The sequence below is a fragment of the Anopheles stephensi genome, chromosome 2, assembly GCF_013141755.1.
Source record: "Anopheles stephensi strain Indian chromosome 2, UCI_ANSTEP_V1.0, whole genome shotgun sequence".
Lineage (NCBI taxonomy): Eukaryota > Metazoa > Arthropoda > Insecta > Diptera > Culicidae > Anopheles > Anopheles stephensi.
In genome coordinates, this window is record NC_050202.1 from 46,049,225 (window position 1) to 46,072,151 (window position 22,927).

General features: G+C 45.9%; 1 protein-coding gene across 4 annotated transcripts in view; it reads left to right on the top strand.

The window, feature by feature from the left end:
* The window catches only part of LOC118506888 (regulator of G-protein signaling loco), a 42,386-nt gene extending 19,801 nt beyond the window's left edge, over positions 1-22,585 (top strand). For 2 of the 4 annotated variants that reach the window (XM_036044652.1, XM_036044655.1), the window contains exons 2-7: positions 2,951-3,019; positions 16,853-17,236; positions 17,314-18,005; positions 18,081-19,261; positions 19,326-19,802; positions 21,321-22,585. In XM_036044652.1, the coding sequence (XP_035900545.1) occupies positions 2,951-3,019; positions 16,853-17,236; positions 17,314-18,005; positions 18,081-19,261; positions 19,326-19,802; positions 21,321-22,282 (3,765 nt within the window). In that variant the 3' untranslated portion in view covers positions 22,283-22,585. Of the gene's footprint in view, positions 1-2,950; positions 3,020-16,852; positions 17,237-17,313; positions 18,006-18,080; positions 19,262-19,325; positions 19,803-20,037; positions 20,115-21,320 lie in introns of all 4 variants that reach the window. The other 2 variants (XM_036044654.1, XM_036044653.1) reach the window with 2 other exon arrangements.
* The last annotated feature ends 342 nt before the right edge of the window (positions 22,586-22,927 follow it).

Below are 22,927 nucleotides of genomic sequence, written 5' to 3' on the forward strand. Positions count from 1 at the left end.
TTTGGACAGTACAAACATGAATTTTTCTGCGTACAATGTTCTTCAAGTAGCCCAGCAAGAATAACACAGCCCATGATCGACCAAGTTAACATCGAACTCAAAAGCGATCGGCGAATTCCATCTCGAAACTCCAGGAGTGACTCCACTGTTTACGAGGCTGTACTTGCAGACCACTCCCAAACCCAACGCCAACTCAGGTAGGCCCGCTGTATCAAAGGTGGGCTGACTTGGAGCACACTGCTACAGACACACAAAATAATTGTTTTTTATAGAAATTTTGGTCGATTGGTCGATTTGGTGACCGTGGTAATAGCGGCCCCGGTCTTCACGTGGCAGAACGGGGGATCAAATCCCATCCAGATTGCTTCCTTGTGCGCTAGAATTTACTATCCTGCTACTTGTAAAATTAAGTTACGAAATGCCGGAAATGGCAGACAAAGACCTCTCGAGGTTGTAGAGCCAAATAAGAATGAGAAAGGATAAATGTATATAGTTATAAGTCCGCCAATAAGAATGCAACTCTCTCTTTTAATCTGACCTCTTCTGAAATGGCTTGCTAACCCGTGATGCGCAAAGAACAATAATTGCACTTAATTAATGCATGTTCCCCCAAACGTTGACGGGTAGCATTTTGTGGAAGAGAAATGTTCATCCAAAATAATAACACCCTTTTGCCAAAAATATGATTGCAGCCTAAAGCAACTGCAAGCAACTGGAATGATTGTGTGTGTCACATGACTTCCGTGTCGCATGTGTGTTCCAGTGTTTAGTTGCTCGCAATATTTCCAAAATTAATGTTATAATAATACAAGCAATCAATAACAAATTTGCGATTGTTGGGAGTGGTATGCTTTGCGGAAGCTAAACGATCATAAATCATCGAATACAGCGGCAGTTGGGAATCCGATGCTTGGCGGTACGCCAGCGTAATTACACGGTTGGCGAATGTGCGAATCGTTGCGTCGGGTTGGTTTAGTTTTTATTTTGCGCATATGAAATGCATCCCATTTTTTCCACCTCAAGGCATACCGCGTGACAATAATGACAAGGTTTAAATTTCCACGTTTCCACTGTCGGTGATATTCCTGTTGGTGTGTTGTACAACGAAACACAGTTGTACGCTTAACACCTCGGTCCGGGAAGTGTAAGAAGATATTGGTCACATTTTTGCCGCGCACGTGAATCTGCGAATGGCGCAGCATGGTAAAGCAAAAAAAAAGAGGGCACACTCTAATGTAGTTGAAGATCCCTCTTAGACGATTGCGCTTTTGACAACGATTTCCGCTCGGAAAAGAATACCTTTTTCCTTTTTCCGGCGATTGCTCCTGACAAGGAATGGTGCAGTTAACATTCCCATGCATACGGTTAAATGTACCACAGGAAAGGAACCTGAAGCAAGCACTAGCACACCGGGAGAGAACACTTTGAGCGTCCCGCGTTGCTCGTCGCTGCACTTCCGGTGTCGGGTACGAAGAGCAAGGTACGCCCCGGGGCCAGTGTTTGGCACATTACGTTCAACAATCAGTTGGGCCAACCATTCTAAATGCCATTCATTACCTCATTAACATATGTATGGCAATGAAAGGAAAAAAACGGATGATTTACATCTCCATCGAGTGTCTCTCTTAGTTTGGGCTTTTAGGGCTTGTTTTGTAACTCAAGTTCCCAAAGGAAGGTAACCGGTAGTGTGATTTGCTCGGCGTTGAAGTTTGTGTGCATTGTACCAGATCTTTTTTTCTCCATTTGCTGCATTTGGTTTGCTAGAAGTAAAAATAAACTCCAACGAAAGAATAGGTGGTATGGTTTAGTTGCGTTGAAGGGAAGTAACGTCTGGTTTGTGTGTGTGTGGCTTTGAGTCTGGTTGGAACGTAGCTTTCTCCTTGGCTTCGCCGTTTCCTTTGACGGTTCCGCTTTAATCTTGAAGTGTAAAACTTAGCTGGATGTGGATAATTGTTACACCCTGCTATTATTAGCTCATTTCGGCGTTGGACCGACCTCAGGGTTGTCGGCAAAATGACAAACGGACAGGGGATGAGCGAAGACTCGCTGTTTAGTGATTTCTGTGACTCGTGATTTCTGTTAATATCAGGTATACGCAGATGGGAGTTTCCTGTTAAGTTCAGGACGTACTTAAAAGGACGAAGTTAGGTGGATCTTACCTTCTATATTACATAGAAATATGCTAAAAACGTTGTTTAGAACTCCTCTCCAAAACCTCTGATGTATATAGAGCATAAACAGCTTTACGTTTTGATGGGTTGATAAATAAAAAAACCCTGCCCAAAAAAACCTGACGCACTCTGGCGGCACATCATTACTTTAGGCCACGGGTAAACGTTAGCGCAAAGCAAAATTAGAAAGTTGGTGAGAACACAACGGTCTTAGCTACTGCTTTACTTTAACCCTGCTCGAAATTCAAGCTACTGCCATGTGCGATCCACTGCTATCTTCAGAAGCGTTTCTTTGAGTGAATGGCGTTGAATGTGTATAAGGGCGAGAATAAAATAAAGCTGCTTCGTTTATCATACATTTTGGTACATGAAATATTTGCAGCAAAAAAAAACTCACACATCTTCATCCCCACTCTCTGACGTTGGTGAAATGTGAATTTCTCCATTGTGTCAACAAACACATTGCGGATTCACGTGAGATCGGCAAGCGGGTATACGACAAGTGTTGTATCAATTTACACCACATCGTGTGTGGCGTCGGCCACAAAACGTGGCCACGTGGGTAATCCATCCTCGATAGGTTTAGCGAAGTAAGGCTTTTCGTGTACACAAACTCTGTTCGCTTTGAAGGGATTTCGGAACTATTCTTACTATTTTTTGCGTACGCCTTCTATACGATATAAGAGTTAAAGACCGACTTAAACACAACTAAGCTAACTACTCTTATCCAATCTTGCAATGAACTAATTTTTTCCGTTTTTTACCTTTCTTCATTGTAGGTGAGTGCTCCAAATCTGCTAGAGGGTGTCCACGATGAAGATGTTACGGAAGATAGCAGTAGTGGAAAAGTAAGTGCGAAGGAATGATCTGTCCGCCTTCATCTACCATAAGCCTAGATTGAACAGCAACAACCGTTTTTTAGCCGTCGATCAAGTTTGGATGTGTTGGAATGTCGACGAATGGGTGTGTAGTCAATCGATGGTTTCGCGCCAATGTGTCACGGTTCAGGTCGGGTGAATTGTGTGGTGTGTCGATTTAATTGAGACCTCAGAGCGAAGGATGGTGTTCCGAGTAGGAGTAGAAACCTTAAGTCGCCTGCTGGATAGTGAAACCAAACGGGGTTCAACAGTTATTTCAGCTAGCAGAAGCTGAAGAGTTTGTTTACGGATTGTTACATTTTTACCGTACTGCGAAAATGTGATGTCGTTAGCGTAGGTGAGGCCTCCCCATAACCAGACACTCTATGCTATGCTTCGGTTCTTTAGGCTTCACCTAATTGTACCATAGATATGTGCGCGTGTCTGTGTCGAGAATGTTGTGTGTCCAAAGAAATTGTAGCGCTTTAAGGCCGTGTATCAATCATCTCCACGTTCTCGTTTCCCATGGTGGAAGCGGGAAAATGGTTGGGCTTGTTTTCGATCTATGCGTGGCCGATCCCACGGACCGGTATCCGTTAGCGAGTAGAAGTCGAATCATTAAACTGCCAAATTGGCTTATTAACGTTAATATGGTTTGCCGAAGCACACGGCTGTGTTGTGCTGTGGTAAGGTTCAGACTTCGGTTTTGGGCCAAACCGTCCGCCCAACCGTCCGGAGAGAGATCTGTGTGTCGGTTCAAAGTACCAGATCGCTGCTTGTAGTAGAAGGAAAAGCTTGATTGCATTGGAATGACCATATTAGCTACGGTCAACATCGGTTCTGCCATTTACAGGCTGTTTACAAGCCTGTCCTGTTTGGGGTTGTTCGTTTAAGCTTGGGAGCTAGCGCTCTAGCAGAGGGGCTTGTCTTGTATCGTTTTTCAGAAGGGTGTTCTACTGAATGGTTGACCAATCGAGGGAGACTTTCCACCGGAAAACGATGGCAGCACAATTGTCTCGTATGGTTTTGTCTGGTAGCTACAGTTTTGCTGAGTGGAGCTGTTGTACAGAGACCCAGGGTATGCTTTGTAGGTCGTTTGAAATGTGTCCTCTAGGCGCTTATTTGCACGGAATGTCTACGTTTGCAAATTTTATTTACACAACTGTGTCGAGCTCAGCTGTCACAGTTGTAACTAAGAGTCTACTAGGGCGAGGGCCTCTGTGCAAAGTTTGGTTCTTCGAAGACCTTCTACATATGCTTGTAGTTTTGCCCTTAGATTATGATTCACAGGGCTTTCTAGCAATCTCAGTAGACTATCAATGTGCTTCTACGTCATCTTCTGACGGTTGCGGTAATGTTGCTCATCAAACCCGTGCCATATGTGGAAACCGGGAGAAGATGCTTCACAATAAGAGAAACTGTGAGCAACATATACGCAATGCTCGCGATCATCAAGATCGAGCCCACGTCAAAGCGCGAGCGATCTCACGCATCATCCCGCGACAGAGAGTCGAGAAATCTCGTCTCACGCTCTTTGGCCACTGTGAATTTCCACACAAATTTCACTGGGACCACTGCAGTAACTGAGGGCAACAGAGAGCGCCACAGAGAGCTCTGAAATAGGGGCCATCCATAAGGGTTTACCATGGAGTGCTCTCTAATGCGCCACCGCTGGAAACGGAATCTCGCTGCAGCTGAGCGAGACGCAACTCAAAGCGTCAGCCTTTGAAGCAACACTACACTGAAGAGAGAGGAACACCCCTTGAATGGTGCAAGAGATCGCCCGCCGGATGATGGTGGCTTTACGGACTTGAGAATGTGCGCGGATTTAGTTTCTATTAGACGGCGAACGAGGCCGACAGCAAACAGTGCTAACGTCCGGCTACCATCGATGCGTCCAGTTTTCGAGGGAGTTCGTGAGTGTGTGTGTGTCTGTTTGTGAAAAGTTTCTTCAAAGCTTTCCTTCGAATAGCTTAAAAACCCGCATAGCGTTTTGTTGGGGTCGGTCAGTTGAGATAGAAATTAAAATGAAATACCCGCATTTGCTACAGTTGTCGTAGCACCAGTTTTACCAGCAACAACGTAGATCGTGAAGTGTTTTTACAAAGTGAAGTTAATACACATACCGTGTGCCAGCAGTGTAGCGGGGCATCACGGATAGGGGCGCGAGTCCCTCATGTTTTGAGAAAGTGGATACAAGTACACAATTAGCGTGTGGTCACTTTCCTGCTGCGCGCCCTCCCTTAGCTCAAGAAGGATATCCACTTCCGTCAGTTTGGCCCTTTCCCATTAGCAAACACCCTTAAAACGGCCCTGTATTAGTTGCATGCTTTCTTGAACACTAAAAAAACGGTTGACGTGGTTGTGGAAGTGTTTGTGCACGTTTAAAAAAAGAAATATTCATGCTACGTGCATTTCCTGAAATGCAAACTAATGCTTCAAATCCGTACGCATATTTCGGTGTTTCCGTAAGGGTGGTCCGTGCTTACAGTGCATATAAAAGAGACAGGGGGTTGCACCAGTAAAGTACACGCGAGGCTACCCTGCTGAATAATTTCAACGCCATAAGGGAAGTTATTCGCTCTCGCGCACTCTCTCAAAACAAAAGCCACCCCCTACTGCGCGATGGCGACCGTCGTCGTCGATTCAATTTCCTTTAATTGACGATTCAAACAATCAAAATACTATCCACTGCTGGACACTGTGTAGGACCCGCTGGAACGGATCACTCGCTAGTGATCTTTCGTAGCAAACGCATCGGTCAGTGCATTTTTACGGGTTCGTGTGTTTGCAAGGTGTCCGTGAGGTGTAACTCAAGTGTGTCCGGGTCTAGTTTGCTTAAGCTGCTCCCTGTATTTTTTGGAAAGCTTCGCTCCTTGAGTTTCGGTGTGCATTTTTGTGCGGCAAAGGGTGTGAAGTTTTTGGAAAGGTGTGCATTATAGCTAGCTGGATTATCCATTGTGCGTTCCCGAGTTATTACGGTGGAAAAGTTCACAGTCGAGAAGAAAGTGAAGCGTTCATTCAATTGTTTGTGTTTGAGTTGGGAAGTTATGGAGGGAAACCGGGGAGAGAGAGAGAGCGAGAGATAGAGTGGCCACTGAATGAAAATGGTTTTCTTCCGAGTGATCGTAGCCAGTTCAAGTGTTGTGTCTGTGGAACAGCTGTGGAAGCGTGATTGCAGCATCATCCCCAAGTGAATGCAATGTCAGAGACATCTTGGCAGATCAAAATCATGAATCGTCGCATGATCGATGTATGTCGGTGTCTGGGTGTGTGCGTGATCTCATCTAGTGCTATTACTAAACTCGGCCAGCCAGCCAACCTCACCGAAGCATTAGTGCGCGCTGTACCGTCGTACACTTTCCCAAGCGTTGCCAAATATGTTAGCGTGCGCAATAACGCCACACAACGGCTGATGCTTTACTAACGAGAAAAGGATGATGAAAGTGATTTATGGAATTGTTTATCTTTACCAGCGCGATGAGCTGCAACATTTGTTTTGGACGTGTTTCGCACGCGATCCTTCACTCACAATTGTTGCGTGTCGGCGATATTAGCATTGCTGCTCAGCAGTGTACTTGTATGTGAATGTGCGAATTTAATTGATGCTGTTGTGGTGGTGCTTTGAAGCGATGTTTGCTTCGGTTTCGTTCCCATAGGGCGTAGAAAATTGAGGATGAGGGCTTTTGTGCATCCGTTAGGGGAGCGCACACTTGGAGGATAATAGATCATACGGTCCGACGTAAAATTACCAACTCTGAAACAAAACTGAAATTGCATTCCTCCTCTGGGTGAAAGGAAGTCATCCGGCCTTCCTTGGGCTCGTTCAGAAACGAAACGGAACACACAGAACCGGAGAAAGGAGGGAATATTGGGAAATTAAAAACATGATGGAAAAGCGGCTTCGTCGGATCAAGCCTTGCGATCGCTTCTGCTGTTGCCGTCTTCTTGTTGCGCTCCGGTGGGAGCGGCCGGCACGCTTAAGTTTGGGGATGGCAGCATGGTTTAATGGTTTACCGATGATCAAGCAGGTTGCACGGCATCCAACCGACTCCAATCCGGTCGAATCCACGGTGAAAGAGGAAGAAAAACAAAACAAACCCTTGCGCGGCTTCTTCCCACCGCCGGGAACACCTGGGCAAATCGTGCGCGCGTACGTATGCCTCCGCGTACAACAGCAAAGCACTGCGAAAGGGAACCCGGGGCTGGTATACGGCAAGGGTAAACAACTTTCTAGAGATGGAATAATTATGATTGAATGCATAAACCTCCGTGGTTAGGGGGATGATCGTCAGGCAAACCAGTGGCTTTCGTCAAACGTTCGGAACGCGCTTGTTTGGTGATCGTGGGATTATTTGCACCAAGACTACCACAGAGAGAGAGACCTGACACGGGATGCGGCAAAGATAAAACCGGGCTTCAAAAGAGCTTACCGTGTTGAAGGTGGTGGCGATTGCTAAGCAATCTTAATTTCCGATCATGAGTTAGCTTTCTTAAATGTGCTCAACCGTGTGGATAAACTGAATGGAGAAAGATTCTTGCTATGCTTTCGGACTTCGGTCTTTCGCATATTAAAACGCACGTGAGTTTATTTTTGGACGTTTTTTTTTTTTTAAGATATGCACATTAACTTTATCTTTTGCTACTGTGCAAGTTGCAACCTTAAATTGGTGTAATAAATCGATGGTATTGAGTTGCTTTTATCCACTTTTATAAAAAAAACAGCTGAGCAGATGCAAATGAATGTAGCATATTTGCTGGGAGTGCTCAAGGAGGATTCTTCTTATTCATTTGGTAGTCTTAGCCTGCTGTAGAAGTCTGCTCACGGTAGAGATCCGTTGTTTGCCATTCCAATATTCCGGCCTATCGACGGACGCATGCATACCATCATTCAATCTCAATTCAAGGCCTAGCTCGCCTCGACTGTCCATGTCTAAAAAGATTTTGAAGAGCTAGGTCGTTCGGTGCCAATCTCATGACATGACAAACCCACCGGAGCCTAACGAGAATAGTGATGTGATGTTAAATTAATTGAGTATCTTCAATGTTCAATGCTGCATGTTAAGATATCCATATAGTTTTTTTTTTCATTTAATCAATCTACATTGAAGAATTGATTCAAAATTACAAATCTATCAGCTTTATTCTTTGCTGATCGTTTTTTTAATTGGATTCGATATAGGTTACATCTTTAGCTTAGCCACGTCAAGGTTACCACACAATGTTTTACTCGACCCATTTTGACTTAAGCTCCCTGGCGTTCTTTGTACTAACGTATTACTGCTAATCACATTGGAACAAAATATTATCCTCATGCACATCCCTCGTCCAGCTCCAGCGAAAAACCGTTGCAAAGATTAATTGTGTACCACAACAAAAGCAACGACCTGTTCGTTTGCAACAGTGTATCCTCTGTAAGACTGTCCGCAAATTGCTGTACCAAACGAGCGGAAGTCACATTATTTGTGTGAAATCTCTCGAGCGTGAAGTCCAACGAAACAAAAAAATAAAACCCCAGACGACAGAACCTCCACAGTAAATTTCTCCTGAGAACCATATCTTTAATGGCTGTATTTCTTTTTTTTCGTTTCAAACTACAAGGTTCCAAACAAGAGCCTCCGAGCAACGGCAACTAAAGCACTAAAAGAGTAGCGTGGAGTGCAGTTGCATCATTTTATAGCGAAACCGCACACCGTAGTGTTCAGGAGGTGGTGAATACTGAGGTCTGCTGGTGTGCGATGGTCACCGATGCGTTTAGCCGAGTGGACTTGCATTATTATATTTCCGGCCCAAGGTTAAGATACGGTCGGTGGCGTCGGAGGTTTTTGCACGTCACAGTACAATAGGTTATCCACGTTGTGCAGACCGACTCAATTGAGTTTTCTCGTTTGAATAGTTTAGGGTCGCTCTGGCACAGTTTGAATCATAAGGGTTCGTTTGAAGCTCGATTTTGTAACGTATGCTTAAAATAATGCCACAGAACCCCCTCCCAATTCACTCGGACCTTTTGCTGGCAACTGCTCCCAAGACTATCTACTCCGGGCGGGCGGTAATATACAGACGGTCATCCTTAATCTCCCGATGTACATAGGTCAAATTAGCGTTTGAAGTTGTCTTACGCCGAACCAACTTCAGAACAACTGAACTTGAAAACCATTCCCCCCCCGAAAGACGCTCACATGCGACGGTAGCATTCGTTTAAAGATTGCGTGTTTGAAACCCACCAGGATCGGTGGTTTGCATGTTCGACGGTATACGATCGAGATCGGAAACGATATATCTTTCACGCGAGCTCATAGTTTTCGTAGCGGCATCGGTAAAATGACACCTTTTAGCGAAACCCGCTGAAGATCCCCTGAGATCAAGTGACCTGTCCATCACCATCATCATCATCGTGGTCGTCGTGGTGCGCTCGGTTGCGCATTACTCGCCGCGTTGTCTAATCAGCACTATCAGCGTCGTCATCTATTGCGTTGCGCACACCGGGACATAGGAGAAAAAGTGGCGAAACACGCAAATTTATGTGCAACATCCATCCCTTCCTAGGGCACGTCGTCGTTGCTCACTTTCGTCCCATTTGGGTACGTGCTGTTGGGAACGTATTCTCTGTGTGATGAGGCAGGTTCTCTGTCTCGATGCAGATTAGACTTGGCCGTCACCGGCCGATTCGTCGTCGGTTGGGTGATTTAATTATTTCGTACTCTTCTTACCTAACTGACGTGCGGCGGTTACTGTGTAATGTAGAAAGTCACACCGCAAATGGTCAATGTTTAATTGCGTAATTAATGCTATTAGAATACATTATCCTCTCTTTTGGCGCAATTCCAACACGGCTTGTCAGTGTGGATTAGCATTTGGACGTACACCGGTGTGTCGTCTGGTCTGGTATGAAGTTAGTGTAGTGCTGATGTTTTACAAAATGCATGTTCTTGTGCCGACACACTGAGCTTTGAGCAATGAGTGTGTTTGGGTGGACGCCGTCTCATGCGGTTAATTAAGTTGAGCGCTAGGAATGGATAGACATGGTCCGGAGTGTGTAAACGTTGTAGAAGAATGCAATATATTATAGTGGGAGTTTCTGTTGGTCCCTTCCGTTTCCGTAGGTTGTGTATAATGAAAGTCAGCCGATTGGTCCTTCATTTGCTTAGTACCGCGTGTAAAACCTACACAAATCATCCCTTATTATTTTGATCGATTATTTGTGATGCAATATGGCTTGTCCTCAACAAAATCTACCTGATTTGCATAAAAAACAGTTGATTTAATTTTATATAAGTAGTGCTGACTGGTGGAGAATTGAATTCTTGACATGAAATACAATTCTGGAAAGGAGCACCATAACGGCGATCGCTTTGTAGTGATGGCTGTTATGATGTCTTCAATCCTAATCGCACATAAAAAGTGAATACAAACAAACCATCGATTTGATGAATGTGTAGTGTACAAGTGTACAAGATTAGACATGCACTGCTTCTCTTATCACCTTGCCATTCCAGTAAATATTCTTGACCGAAGAGATAATGCATTATCTGATTAGTTTACTGGGCACGAGAGTGCGTTGAGTTTTACCAGACTTCATTGAAACTTGCCTACCTTCCATTGGTGGTGAAGTGATTTCTCAACAATATATTCACTTTTGAGCCTTAAAAATATACTTCTCAGCTACACACTACACATACGGAACAATTCAAAGAGATGCGCCCTTTGCTACTGCAACCTTTTTGCCATGCACTGCTGAGGGATGATTATGATCTGCCGGTAACACCGGTGTCACCGGCGCAGTCACCAGTAATTGGTCCACTTTTCCAATTACCTCCGGGCTGAAGGGTTTCGCATATTTTCGCTCTGTTTGTCGTAAAAAGCTATGTTCTTTGTCCGTGTCGCTTGCACCGTTTGAGTATCGTACAGCAGCCGCCGAGCTTCGCTTTCCGATGGTTGTTGATCTGCTCGTTTGTGTAAGTTGGTAGGCAGAGATGCTTAATGTTGTTTCCCTGAGAAAGCAAAACGGAGCAAAACAAAAAACAAAAAAGGAACAGTGAAGAAAAACGGTCGACGTCGGACGGGGGGTATCATCGAGGTCCAATGGCAATTGTTTCGCATCGGAAAACTGATTTGTAACGACCGCTTCCCTGTGGGAGCGACGACCACTTTCCTTTCCGGCTGACGGTGGTACCGGCAGTTTGTCAGGTGGGACGACGTTTTCCATCAACAAATCGGAGCTTAAATTAGCTGCCCGACGGCAGGGTGCCTCATGAAAGAAGTCATTTGCTGCGGTTGACCAATTGTACGGCCGTGGTGGTCCACTTGTTCACTGGGCCGCGTCAGGAAGACAGTTTAGGGCCATTGTTTAGGATTGCCAGGATTTCTGGCTAAAACATAACGTTTTCCAGTGTCGTTTGCCAGCGAGCGAGGAGAAGAAAATAATATGTTTACCAAAAATACAACAGAAAAAAAAACCTAACGGCCTTTTTCCTTCCGGGGTATTTGTGTTTTGCTGTTCGGTTTGAAGACGTTGAAACTTGAACATTGGCAATAAAACCCGACTACCGTTTCCGAAGTTGGCTGGAGTGGCGTTTGGTTTTCTGTTTTGCCTATATCTTCGTGTGGAATGTTTTATGGTTTGTTAACCTGTTAAGACGAGTTACTGGGCTGTGCATTTAGCGTAATGGAAATATAGAAATCCGTATAGATGGTTCAATTTACGTGATGCAATATACTGACAGTTGCTTAGGGTTATTGAATGGATTCGTGTCTAACCATCAAATAATGAAAAAAAAAATGCGTTTAAATAACGACGATCGATCGTTAAATAAATGTTTGTTGAATTTTCGTCAATTTTTTAATGGCTTAATAGGAGCGAAAGACCACCGAGCTCGCGATGCATCGCTGTGGCAATTTCCATCGCAATTATTTTTGCTGATAATGCCCATCACTTTCAGCAAGTATAAAATGAACGATCGTGACAATTTTGTACGTGGAAGAATCTGGAACGTGTCCGTTCTACAGGCCAAACAACTGTTGTACCGCGGTGTGTTTTGTCATCTTTAGGATGAGGTGATGTTATGCGATGACAGACGATCGCAACCCGAGCCTGTCCGATGCAGATAAACGGAAAGTTCTTGAAGGTTCCTTTCGGGCTGCAATTGTAAAGTGAGGCAAAAATGACGTGACTGGTGTGTTTTGAGATGTGGGGACTTCCTCTCTTTGTTTGGGGTTTAAAATACATTTCAAATGCATCTCATGTACAAATGGGTGTATCGGTGAGAAAGTAGCATTCAGACCGGGTCAGCATAATTAGACGCAAACGACTTGCTGCAACAATGCAATGGATGGAAACTGGGCTGAATTGTTGGTGCATTCGTTGGAGATAGTCACTTTTTCTTTTCACCTAAATTTTAGAAACACTTCACTCCCAATATTCCCATCGCGTATCGTGCTTGTGCTGCAGTAAGCTGGAAGGCCCCATAGCTGTGGGTTTTAGTTGGTATACGCACACGTTAGAAATTCTCATAAATGAACGAGAGAACGTACGATGTGGTTCACGCACCGTAGAAAACGGGGCTGTGATCTTGATCTTGTTCACTCAACGACCTCTCCGTAGCAGTTTGTGTTCCAATTTGGTAGATAAAAATGGGAAAAGTTATGAAGCTCGGGAAACACATCACGAAAAAGCTTAAGATAAAGCTGGTCGAAACGAAATGAAGATCTTGGCTATCCAGGGCGCATGATGCATCCCACGTAATGCAGTCGAGCAGAGGGATTTATGCATGTGCGTCACACATATGTTAACGAAGATACAGCACAAACAAAAAGCAAGTTGACGACCGACAGGCCACAAGTTGCTGTGTCCGCCGTGTATAGGGGCAGTGTTCTGTGCATCAGCAACATATTTACATTCAGCGACAACTGCATTCCACGAATTGATGTGCCTGCTGTTTAGAGTTTTGTTTTGTGCTGTGCTTCTTTCGTGCAGTTTTGCAAAGCAAACCCCTTGCTTCAATCAGCGACACTTCGGGTGTGTCCGTTGGCGTCTTCACCAAGCGAAAGAAGGAGACATGGGGATGAGTCCAGTGGCAAATACAAATGCAATCTAAGCTTGGCAAAACAATCGTGTTGATTCAGTTGGAGCTGAGTGGACAAATTGGTTTTATTAACTTCTTGTGGTTTTATACGAGTTGTAAACGAACGGGTGCATATTTCGAATGAATTTAAATGGATGACGGAAATGCGTTTGAGAACTGTTGGGCTGCCAACCGTAATGGCCACCGAATGGTATTAAGTCATCTTGTTTTTTGATCTGCAGATGGGAAATGTTTAGGCAATGCTTATGAGTATTATTCTACACACACCCACGTGTCAATGGAATTGAATGGATCAGAAGCCAGCTCTAAAAATAATATCCCAAATACTCTTCTTGTGCATTTTACGATGTGCAATGCCATGTGCTTATTGCAAACACGTGCTGCACTTACTCGAATTGTGGTGCATAAGATTGCGCTGAAATTCTAATTGCTGATCTTGCCTCTATTTCTTCACGCTCAACACCCAAAGGGCAGGCCCATTTGTCGTGTAAGTGGCTGACGCAGTTAAATGCAGTTGGTCCCGTCTGCATGGCATCTGTTTTTCTTTTCTACTTCCGGTAATGCTCACAGTCCAGTGTGGAAGAGCACTAGAAAACATAAAAGAATTGCTGGACAGCGTTTCGTGCTGCTTATTTTACCACAACCGCACGATGCGTCTGCTTGTCTGTGATGTTTGGCTAAAAAAGTCCTTGTTTTAATACACTTACCCCTCAAAAAAAAATCACATTGTAAAACAACCTTAACAGTATTTGCGCTATTAGTCATCGTCGGTTAAATGGTTGACAAATAAAACACGCAAATCTTGGGCGCACAGCACTGCGCACAATCTATTTCGATGGCTTGAATTTGTTGGACAAGAATTAACATTCATCAATGTTTTTTTGTAGAGATCTGAAGCCTCGAAGCAGCAACGCGGAACGCCATTCATTGAAACTTTACGGCCTGTTTTTCTTTGTAAGCTCCCAGCTTAGTGTTCCGGTGTTACAACTATGCTCGAAAGGAAACGTGACTTACGGTACTGTTGATGGTTTGGGTTGCTGTGATCACACCGAGGGTTTACCATCGTGCTCCGCATGGTTGTCATCAGCGAATGAGCCGCTTGAAGATAACAAGAAGAAAACTTCATCCCACGAGTTTGAGCTTCCGGTTTATGTTCACGATGTTTGTGTTGGATTTCTTGTGGTTAATGATCGACGGCTTTTTGTTGCCCAAAATACCACGAAGGAAATCATTAGAAGTATATAAGGCATTACAAGTGGAGTTAAAAGTGGAGATTTTGACTTCATTTTTATTACGAAATACTCTTGGAAAATGAAGAAAAATCTAATACGGGACGCAGTATGGGATACTTCAAAGTCAAAATAATTCTGATAACGCATATGAAGTGCAGTTTGCAGACGATCGTGCCCTGGGAGACATCAAGGCTCTGCTGATCGCTTCCACGATTGCACTGATGATCGACGTCAAAATATTATACATTTTTCTGACTGATCGTACGGTTGTCCCTGCAAAAGAACGTCATGTGTTAGAAATTGACGTCAGGAGATAGAAATGGTTGCGCGCTTCGGTATGATCATTCCAATCGGAACCGCAATCAATAACAATCAAAACTGCCATTGAATCGCACCACGATGAAGATTACGGCGAGGATTTATCTTGTGTAAATCAAAACATCTCTTTATTTGAAGATTACATGTGCATTTTGCTTAGATGCCTCACACTGATAGCGAGAGGTTGTTTTGATGCTCTTCACAAACCCGTCATGCATCGTTGATGGTTATGGTGTTTTAAAACATTCAATTTCCCTGTCGTGTCAGACCTCCCAACGAGGTTTGACGAGGTCGCAACGTGTCATTAAGTATAGACATTACGTCTAGCAACTGTCACTTCCCCCTGGTTCGTGGAGGTTTTCCGTTTCGCCACAACGGAAGAACCTACGTTTTCGAAAATCATCTTCTCCGACGGCCAATGGGGAAAGATAATTTGTGACCTCCCATGGTTTTAGTAGCGTTTGATGCGCTCCGGTTGGTCGAGATTCGATTGGCTTTTCGTCAAATATTTAAAACATCGATTAACAATAAGTTTCAATAGCTTACGACAGACACACTGACTGTGTGCGCTGCGGGAAGGCCAACAGCAGCAGCCATGGCTACGTCGCAGTCGATGGGCCGTTTAGTTGTTGGAAGATAAATTGAGCATTTTTATTCACACGCCTGCCGAGCAGCTATTGATATTTCGTGTAATATCAGTTCCACATGGCGATTGACGATCGTCGTTTTGATGTGCGTTAAGAGCGAAAAGAATGTGTCTGCACCGCTTCACCACACAACGGGCATCGTATTATGTTGAATTTAATGCTACTTAAAAGCCTCTTTTTAATAAAAAAATTATATTAAAACACGAACCACAGAAATCAGGAAGGAAGTGAAGGCACGGACGAAGCAGTGCAGTTGAAAGTAAAATAAAATATATGTCAACGGTTTAAATCGTGGCGAGGCACAAACCAATTTAACCTTACTTTCCAATCCGTCCCGATGATCCGCGCACGGCCGCGCAGTTATCTTGGATGACAATTGGTATCAGTTACTGCGCCATAATTTAGCACGTGTGGTGTCGAAAATTTAGCTCCGTTAACGACCCGGACCCGAAAACGTGTCAATCAATCTGCCAGAAATAATTTAATTTGATATAAAGCGTAAAATGTAATGTGGCTCGTAGGAAGACGGTTCATGCTCCTTCTTGTACGCTGTTCCCTTTCACCGGTTGCGTGGGGCAAAAGAAACAATTTAAAGCAGAAATTCAATCAGTTTAACCTTCTTAACATGGTTCAAGAAATGTTTGAAAATAATAAAAAACCTTGAACGTTCGCATTGCAGTGTACGGTGATAGCTAAGAGTTACGTGTAACGGAATACCAACATCTGCGGGATCAAAGAAATCCCAAGTCTGACGAACGTTTGATGCACGTGCTGTAATGTTCACGGAAGTGGGGGCCGAGAAAATATTGCTCCTTGGCCGCTTCACCGCTCTCTTGCACCGAGACACCAGCTCAGTGAGGTGAATGTACAAACATTATAGTGAGGAGGCGTTAGCAAATGCGCCGCTGCAACTGGACCGCAATAATAACAGCAATCACAGTGCCAACAGCAAAGAGAGGGCTCGCGACGGTAACTCTCGTCCACTGGCAACAGCGTTCCAGCGCAGCGGCAGCACGCTACGCCGGAACGTTGAGCGGAAACGATTTTTTGCCACACCGTCGAGTGCCACCGTGGTCCCATCGATCGTGGCGGTTCCGGTCGATACAGATACAGCACCGCAAGACGTCGACAAAAACAATCCTAGCGGCGAGAAGCAAACCGACGACAGTGAGCAACGTGCAAACATGCTGCTCACTTCACACGACCATGTCGGTTTCAAGATGATGGGATTCATCAAGGAGGACGAAATATATGCCAGTAGCATCGGTAACGGTGAGACTGAGGCTGACCAACGTGGTTCAACCGTTGTTGGCAGTGTCGGTCGTGGACGTCAAACGATCGTACCGGAGATCAATGTGATCGCACCTCCGACGGCTGAACCCGAACAAGATGTAAGATGGCGGTCACATTGCAAGATGAATGGGAACATTTTCGGGAATGGAATTATCATTGTATAGTCTTTAAATGTTACTAAAGAAGTGCTATTGAGTTGTTTTGCACCTGTGTTTCATGTTTGGTTTTGCTCTATGCTTACTTCTTCCGCAGGGCAAACAGATAAATCACAACGCATCTCCGTTCCGACGCTGGGGCCAATCCTCGCTGCGATCCCGCTCGACAGAGCATCGCACACCGACCAATGGTTCATCCCGACGCCCGTCATCATTGGCCGCTTCCGAGAGCGATGTGTACACTAAATCCATCGACGATGACTACAGCTCGACCAAAAGTGGCTACAATCCGTACATCGGTGGCGTCGATACCTTATCGACTGAGTCTGCTGCTGGTGTGGTTGCGACAGGAGGTAGCACGCTGGGAACTGCAGGAAGTGGTGGTAGCACTGCGCCATCCACCGGCCCAACCGGAGTCGCATCATGGGGAACATCCTTCGAGAAGCTGCTGGAAGATGCTGGAGGTCTGCATACTTTCTCGGTAAGAAAATGGATGGAAAAATACATCACATTTGATCGCCAAGTAGTGACGATCGCTCTTTACTTTCTCTTCTGCAGGAATTTCTCAAGAAAGAGTTCTCGGCTGAAAACATCTACTTCTGGACGGCATGCGAACGGTACCGGCAGCTCACCGAGCGCGAAGAACGAGCACGCGAAGCACAGGCAATATTCGCCCGGCACCTGGAGTCTGGCTGCAGTGAGCCGGTCAATGTGGACTCAATCGCACGTAACATTGCGCTGGAAAATCTGCCGCAGGCCGAACCGACTCTGTTCGCCGCGGCTCAGAAGCAAATTTTCAACCTGATGAAGTTTGACAGCTACCAGCGCTTCATCAAGTCCGACATGTATCGGGTGTGCCAGGAGGCGGAAGCGAAGGGTCAGGTTTTACCGTACCCGGGCGAACAGTTGGATCCGATGCTGCGCACTAGTTCCACGATGGCCACTGCCAACGGTGCGAATGCTGCCGGTGTAACGAAACTAAAGAAATCGCTAAGCAATGCTGAGGATCGCCGAAGGAAGTCGCTGTTGCCGTGGCATCGGAAGACACGCTGCAAGTCAAAGGATCGCGGCGATTCGGATGCGTCCAAGAAGGATAGCGGGAAGGGTACAGGTTCTGGTGGGACGGGAGGTGGCGAGAAATCCTCCTCCGGCATGGCAACGTCGGGCGGGGGTAGTAGTAGCAACACGTTGAAGCTGCTGTCAACGAACTCCACTAGCGATATACACAGTTCGCGAAGCTCGCTTGCAAGGTACGTAGAGTGATTGTTTCACAGTTGTGTGTAGTTTTCCTAATATCCACCCGTTAACATTGTCCCCTACCACAGTTTTGATGCGGCAATCGGTGGCAAATCGTACGATCCGGATGACTCGCGCAACACGCTCTGTCGGGTGATCCTTTCGAACGGTGCCACAACCGTTGTGCAGACGCGATCGAACGAAACGATTAAGGAACTGGTAGAGCGGTTGCTAGAGAAGCGCGGCATTGTGTACAACGCGTACGAAGCATTTCTGGCCAGCGGTACGAAACCACTCGATCTAGACGGACCGTCGGTGAGTTTGGCCGGGAAGGAGGTGAACATAGATCAGCGCGTCGTCTTCAAGTTGAGTCTTCCGAATCGGAAAATGATATCGGTCAAGAGCAAAGCGACGAAACCGCTCGCAGACGTACTGCGACCCATCCTGTACAAGTACAATTACGAGCTGGACCAGATGAAGGTGGTAGTACAGTCGACCGTGGACGTTTTTCTCGATATGACACAGCCCGTAACCACGGTGGATGGTTTGTGTTTGCATATACGCAGCGCGAACGAACCTACCGGCGGACCGGTTCATCCCGAGCTGGGTCGTCCGCTGGCAGGAGCTCGGCCCGTCATAAACACCGCCACACATCAGCAAATTGTGCATCACTTTCAGCAGCAACAGCAGCAACTGCTGAACAGTCAACCCGCAGCACTCGGTACCAATCAGCCGCAACCGCCTCACCCCTTTGTAATCCCGTCCTCCAACCCCCCTTCCTATGCGGTGGCAACCAACACAAAGAGTCAACAACTATTCGGAAGTGGCACAGCCGCCTCCGCCACGTGCAATACCAACATGAGCCAAAATCAAACACGTGCCAAGGAACAGACGGAATCGGTGAAGGACGAGCAAACGGGACCAGCCAGACCGGGTCAGCAGGAGCTAAACACACTGGACGAAATAACGAACAAAGTGTTTAACGAGCTGATGAACGGTAAAACGGCCAGCAATGGAGCGGTTGGGAAGGGACCGCCGGATGTGGATTGCACGTCCGACACTTCATCCACCCGACGCGACCGATTCCGTCGTCGCGGTTCCAATGCGGCACCGTCGGAAAGTGGCCGGGGTGCGAAAAGTAAAAAGTGTTCCACCGGTGGTTCGGAGGACGGTGGCGAGAGTGTGAACAATCTGGGCATCAAGAAGCCGATCATTGCCAAATTGAAGGCGGGCGTAAAGTTGCAGATACCAACGCGATCACAGAACGATGGTATGTTACAAGCGCTAAATGTATCAGAAGAATTTTTATTCATTTGCTCTTCATATACCCACAGAACTGCTGGAAGGACTGAAGCGAGCCCAGCGAAGCCGCCTGGAAGATCAACGCGGCACGGAAATCAATTTCGAATTGCCAGACTTTCTCAAGGACAAGGAAAACTTTTCGTCCGCTTCGACGGCCTCACTGGGCAACGCTAGCACGGTGGCGGCTGCTGCAGCACCGTCGACGGCAGGTCCGTCTAAGCTGACGCGCAGCAAACCGGCCCGACGCTCGGAGGCTACCACACCGACCAGCGAGTTTGTGGGCGGTTCGCTGCAGCAGATCAACAAACCCCAACCTGCACCACGGCTATCGATTACCGGGCAGGGCGGACGACAGAATCCTTCCGGTCCAGGGTCACCGGTCCATGCGGCGGTCAGCGACAGTCATCTGAATCTGTCGACGCAGTGCAACGCATCGCCGCTACCACAGGACGATCCATTTCACGTTCACGGCGGTGGCGGCGGATCGCAATCCGAAACTAGCTATGCTGGTAAGTAATGCGTGTGGGGTACGCCGTGTTGTCGCCATAGAAAGCAAACTGTGTAAAATGATGCTTCACTCTCTCTCTCTCTCTCTCTCTCTCTCTCTTACTAATCTACTACTGCAAAACGACGATCCACTAACATTTCCTCTATTTTTCCATTAATTCTCTTCTGTGTCTGTGAACGTGTGCAACTCGTCGCGTGATCTGCGCCACCAAACAACATTGGTACACACCTGTACAGGGAGCATATCGAGTGTAGTTGAAGTTGCTCTCGGCTAAGGGTTGTCCTGGTTGGCCCGTAACAATGTACAATTTACTGTGCGTATTGAAGTCAAAAAGCTACGTTTCTGTCGTGTGTGTCGTGTTCCATTCGCAAAATCCATTAGTTCCTGTACTGTAGTTCGTTCCCTAGTGTTGCCTGTTGCTATGCGAGTCCATTATTCCATTCCATTCTGTAGGGCGATCGAACCGAAATCTGATGTTCGATCAAAGAAGTTCCGCATAGAGAATTCGATACTAAATTGTCCATAAAAAATCCAGCCATGATGTTCCTTTACGATTATACATATATTTGAGTTTTATTACAGTAGTTCTTCGTTTGCACACTTTTTTGGAACTAATCTACTCATGAGATTTTCGCATCAGTATAATTATTCTCTTTGTTCACGGTTTTGCCTCCACTATTCTAGCGTATGCATTTAAAGAAACGGCACTCTATTCTTATGGCACCTTTTATTCCGTAAGCGACAGTAAGCGAAAGACCTCATGGCCATTTTTTCAACTGTCTCCTGGCTTCCGAATGAAGAAGTTTGCTAAATAATTTGCGCTAGGGCTCAGGAAAGATACGTTGATCTTCAGAACAACATTTCGAACTTTTGAAGATCTAATGTTTTTATTTAACTTTTAAATGAACTTCAAATGATAATTACAAAATTAGACTAGAACAGATTATGAGGTCAGTAGATAAATTTCTCCTTTCTCCTGGAGAAACATCCGACGTCAAGCAACCTCCTTGTTGAAGGAAGCCTCATTGACGTCCTCGTTAAGACGGGTAGTATCCTGCTAATTAAAGATCATTCATTCGATCTAACGATCCTGAGAATCACTCTCTTAAGCATTTTGCAATCGTTGTTGTGAAGTTAGCTATTTTCAACATTTGACGAACACCAGTTAGCTGGGTTATTGCATACAAAGCTAGAAAAATCAATCCTTCTTTTGAATGCATACGTTAGCTGTTTTGTTATTTGTGTTTCTAATATTAAAATAATCATTTTATGAAATTAATACACAATTAACAAGTTTCAGTGTTGTTTAATACTTATAGATTCGTAACTGTTTGGTGTTAAAGTAGATATAATTTGTTCAATTGCATGGTTTTGCTTGTTGTTCGGATTTAATTGCAAATATCTTGTCTATAGTTTAGATGGATAAAGTCTTCGTGTGGTTCCATTACTTCACCGGTACATTCTTATCCCATTTCCACTGCATCGGACACTAAACGTCGTACTCTGCATATCCTTCCAGACACTACCCTAGTCTTCACCCATGCCAGACCCTACAACGGTCAACCATCGGTGGCCGCAACACCCCGCAGCACCATCTCATCCAACTCCGTATCGCACCACCACGGACCGGGGGATCATTCCAGCGATTCTAGCACCGCTGCCGACGGTGACCTGACCACCCTCGGCTGCTGTGAGCATCATCCGCACGAGCTATCGCCCGACAGTTCCCCACCGAACCATGCCAACCATTTACATCCAATGCACTACCATACGGCGGGAGCGTCTGGCACGCCAAATAGCGGAAGTGGGGCGATCACTTCCACCACCAATCCCTATCCATTGGTACACTATCCGTCCCACAATCACCATCATCACCATGTGCATCCGCATCATCATCCACACGGACAGCATTACCACCATCATCACCATAATCATAGTGCCGGGACGCGGTACCAAACGGCGACCCCGGTAGCCAATGGGCTGGATGGGCAAACGGGCGCGAGTACGGCAGACAGTCAAAAGGGGCCACCACCGTTACCCCCGAAGCCGAAGATACTACCGATGAAACCCTCCAACTGGGGTCATCCCGTGGCTGCCTCGTACGCACCGGGACCACCCGGAACGAGTGGTAATGATGTTGTGCCCGGCAGCCTCACCAACGGAACCACCACCGCCGCAGGAAACAGTCCCAATCCCTCCAGCACGTTAAGCAATCATCACGGTGGCGTTGGTACATCACCGGTGGCAGTAGGAAGCAATGGTATTACTGGAAGTTCAACCGCGGCGCACAGTGATGGTTCGGCGGGTGGTGGCGGAGCAATCGGGCGGGAAGGAAACCGACGGACGAGCGGTGGTGGTACCGCGGACAGTGGCAGTAGTAGTGGGACGATTCACTCCGCATCTTCCGCGTCGGCGATCAGTGTGGCCGTTGCACAAGCTCGTAACGTATATTTCGATCAAGGGAATAGCAGTTTTGTGTAGGTTTTAAAAAGGGGCGGATTTTTTAGGGGTTGTGTTTTTGTTTTTGCATCAGTTTGCGCGAGAGAAATTAATTTATTCAAAATTTGAAATGGGTTAGAATTTTAGCGCAAATCTGGGATTACGATTCGACTGAATCGGCGTGATATGATGTGGTGTGTGATGTTAACGGTTTGCCACGGAAGTATATGATTCCTTTCTTTCTTTCTTTTGGTTGTAAATAGTCACCGACGCAAGGTCCTTTGGGCTAGACAGGAATTTAGCATACGGTTATTAATAAATTATTAAATTTTGTAGAAAAGTGTATTTTATTGATAGAAAGGTTTTCGTTCGTTCAAACTTAGACACATGGGCTGGCGTGGACTCGTTTCATACTACTACCTCCGTCGCTGTAGCCACGATTTCTTTATCCGAAAATGGAATCTTAGCAGATCTTCTCTGCATCATCAAGCTCGTCGCCATCTTTGCTGCCTGGCTAGTAGAGCATTCGGTCAGAGCCTCCTATGACGGTCAAAATTTCGATCATATCCCAATGTTATTGTCCACAAACCCAAGGAGTAGCAAAATTCGCTTGAAAATTGTGCAACAGTTTATTGTAACCCTCGATAGTCGCTAACCGGTTCGTAGGGAAATCGTTCATGGATCTCG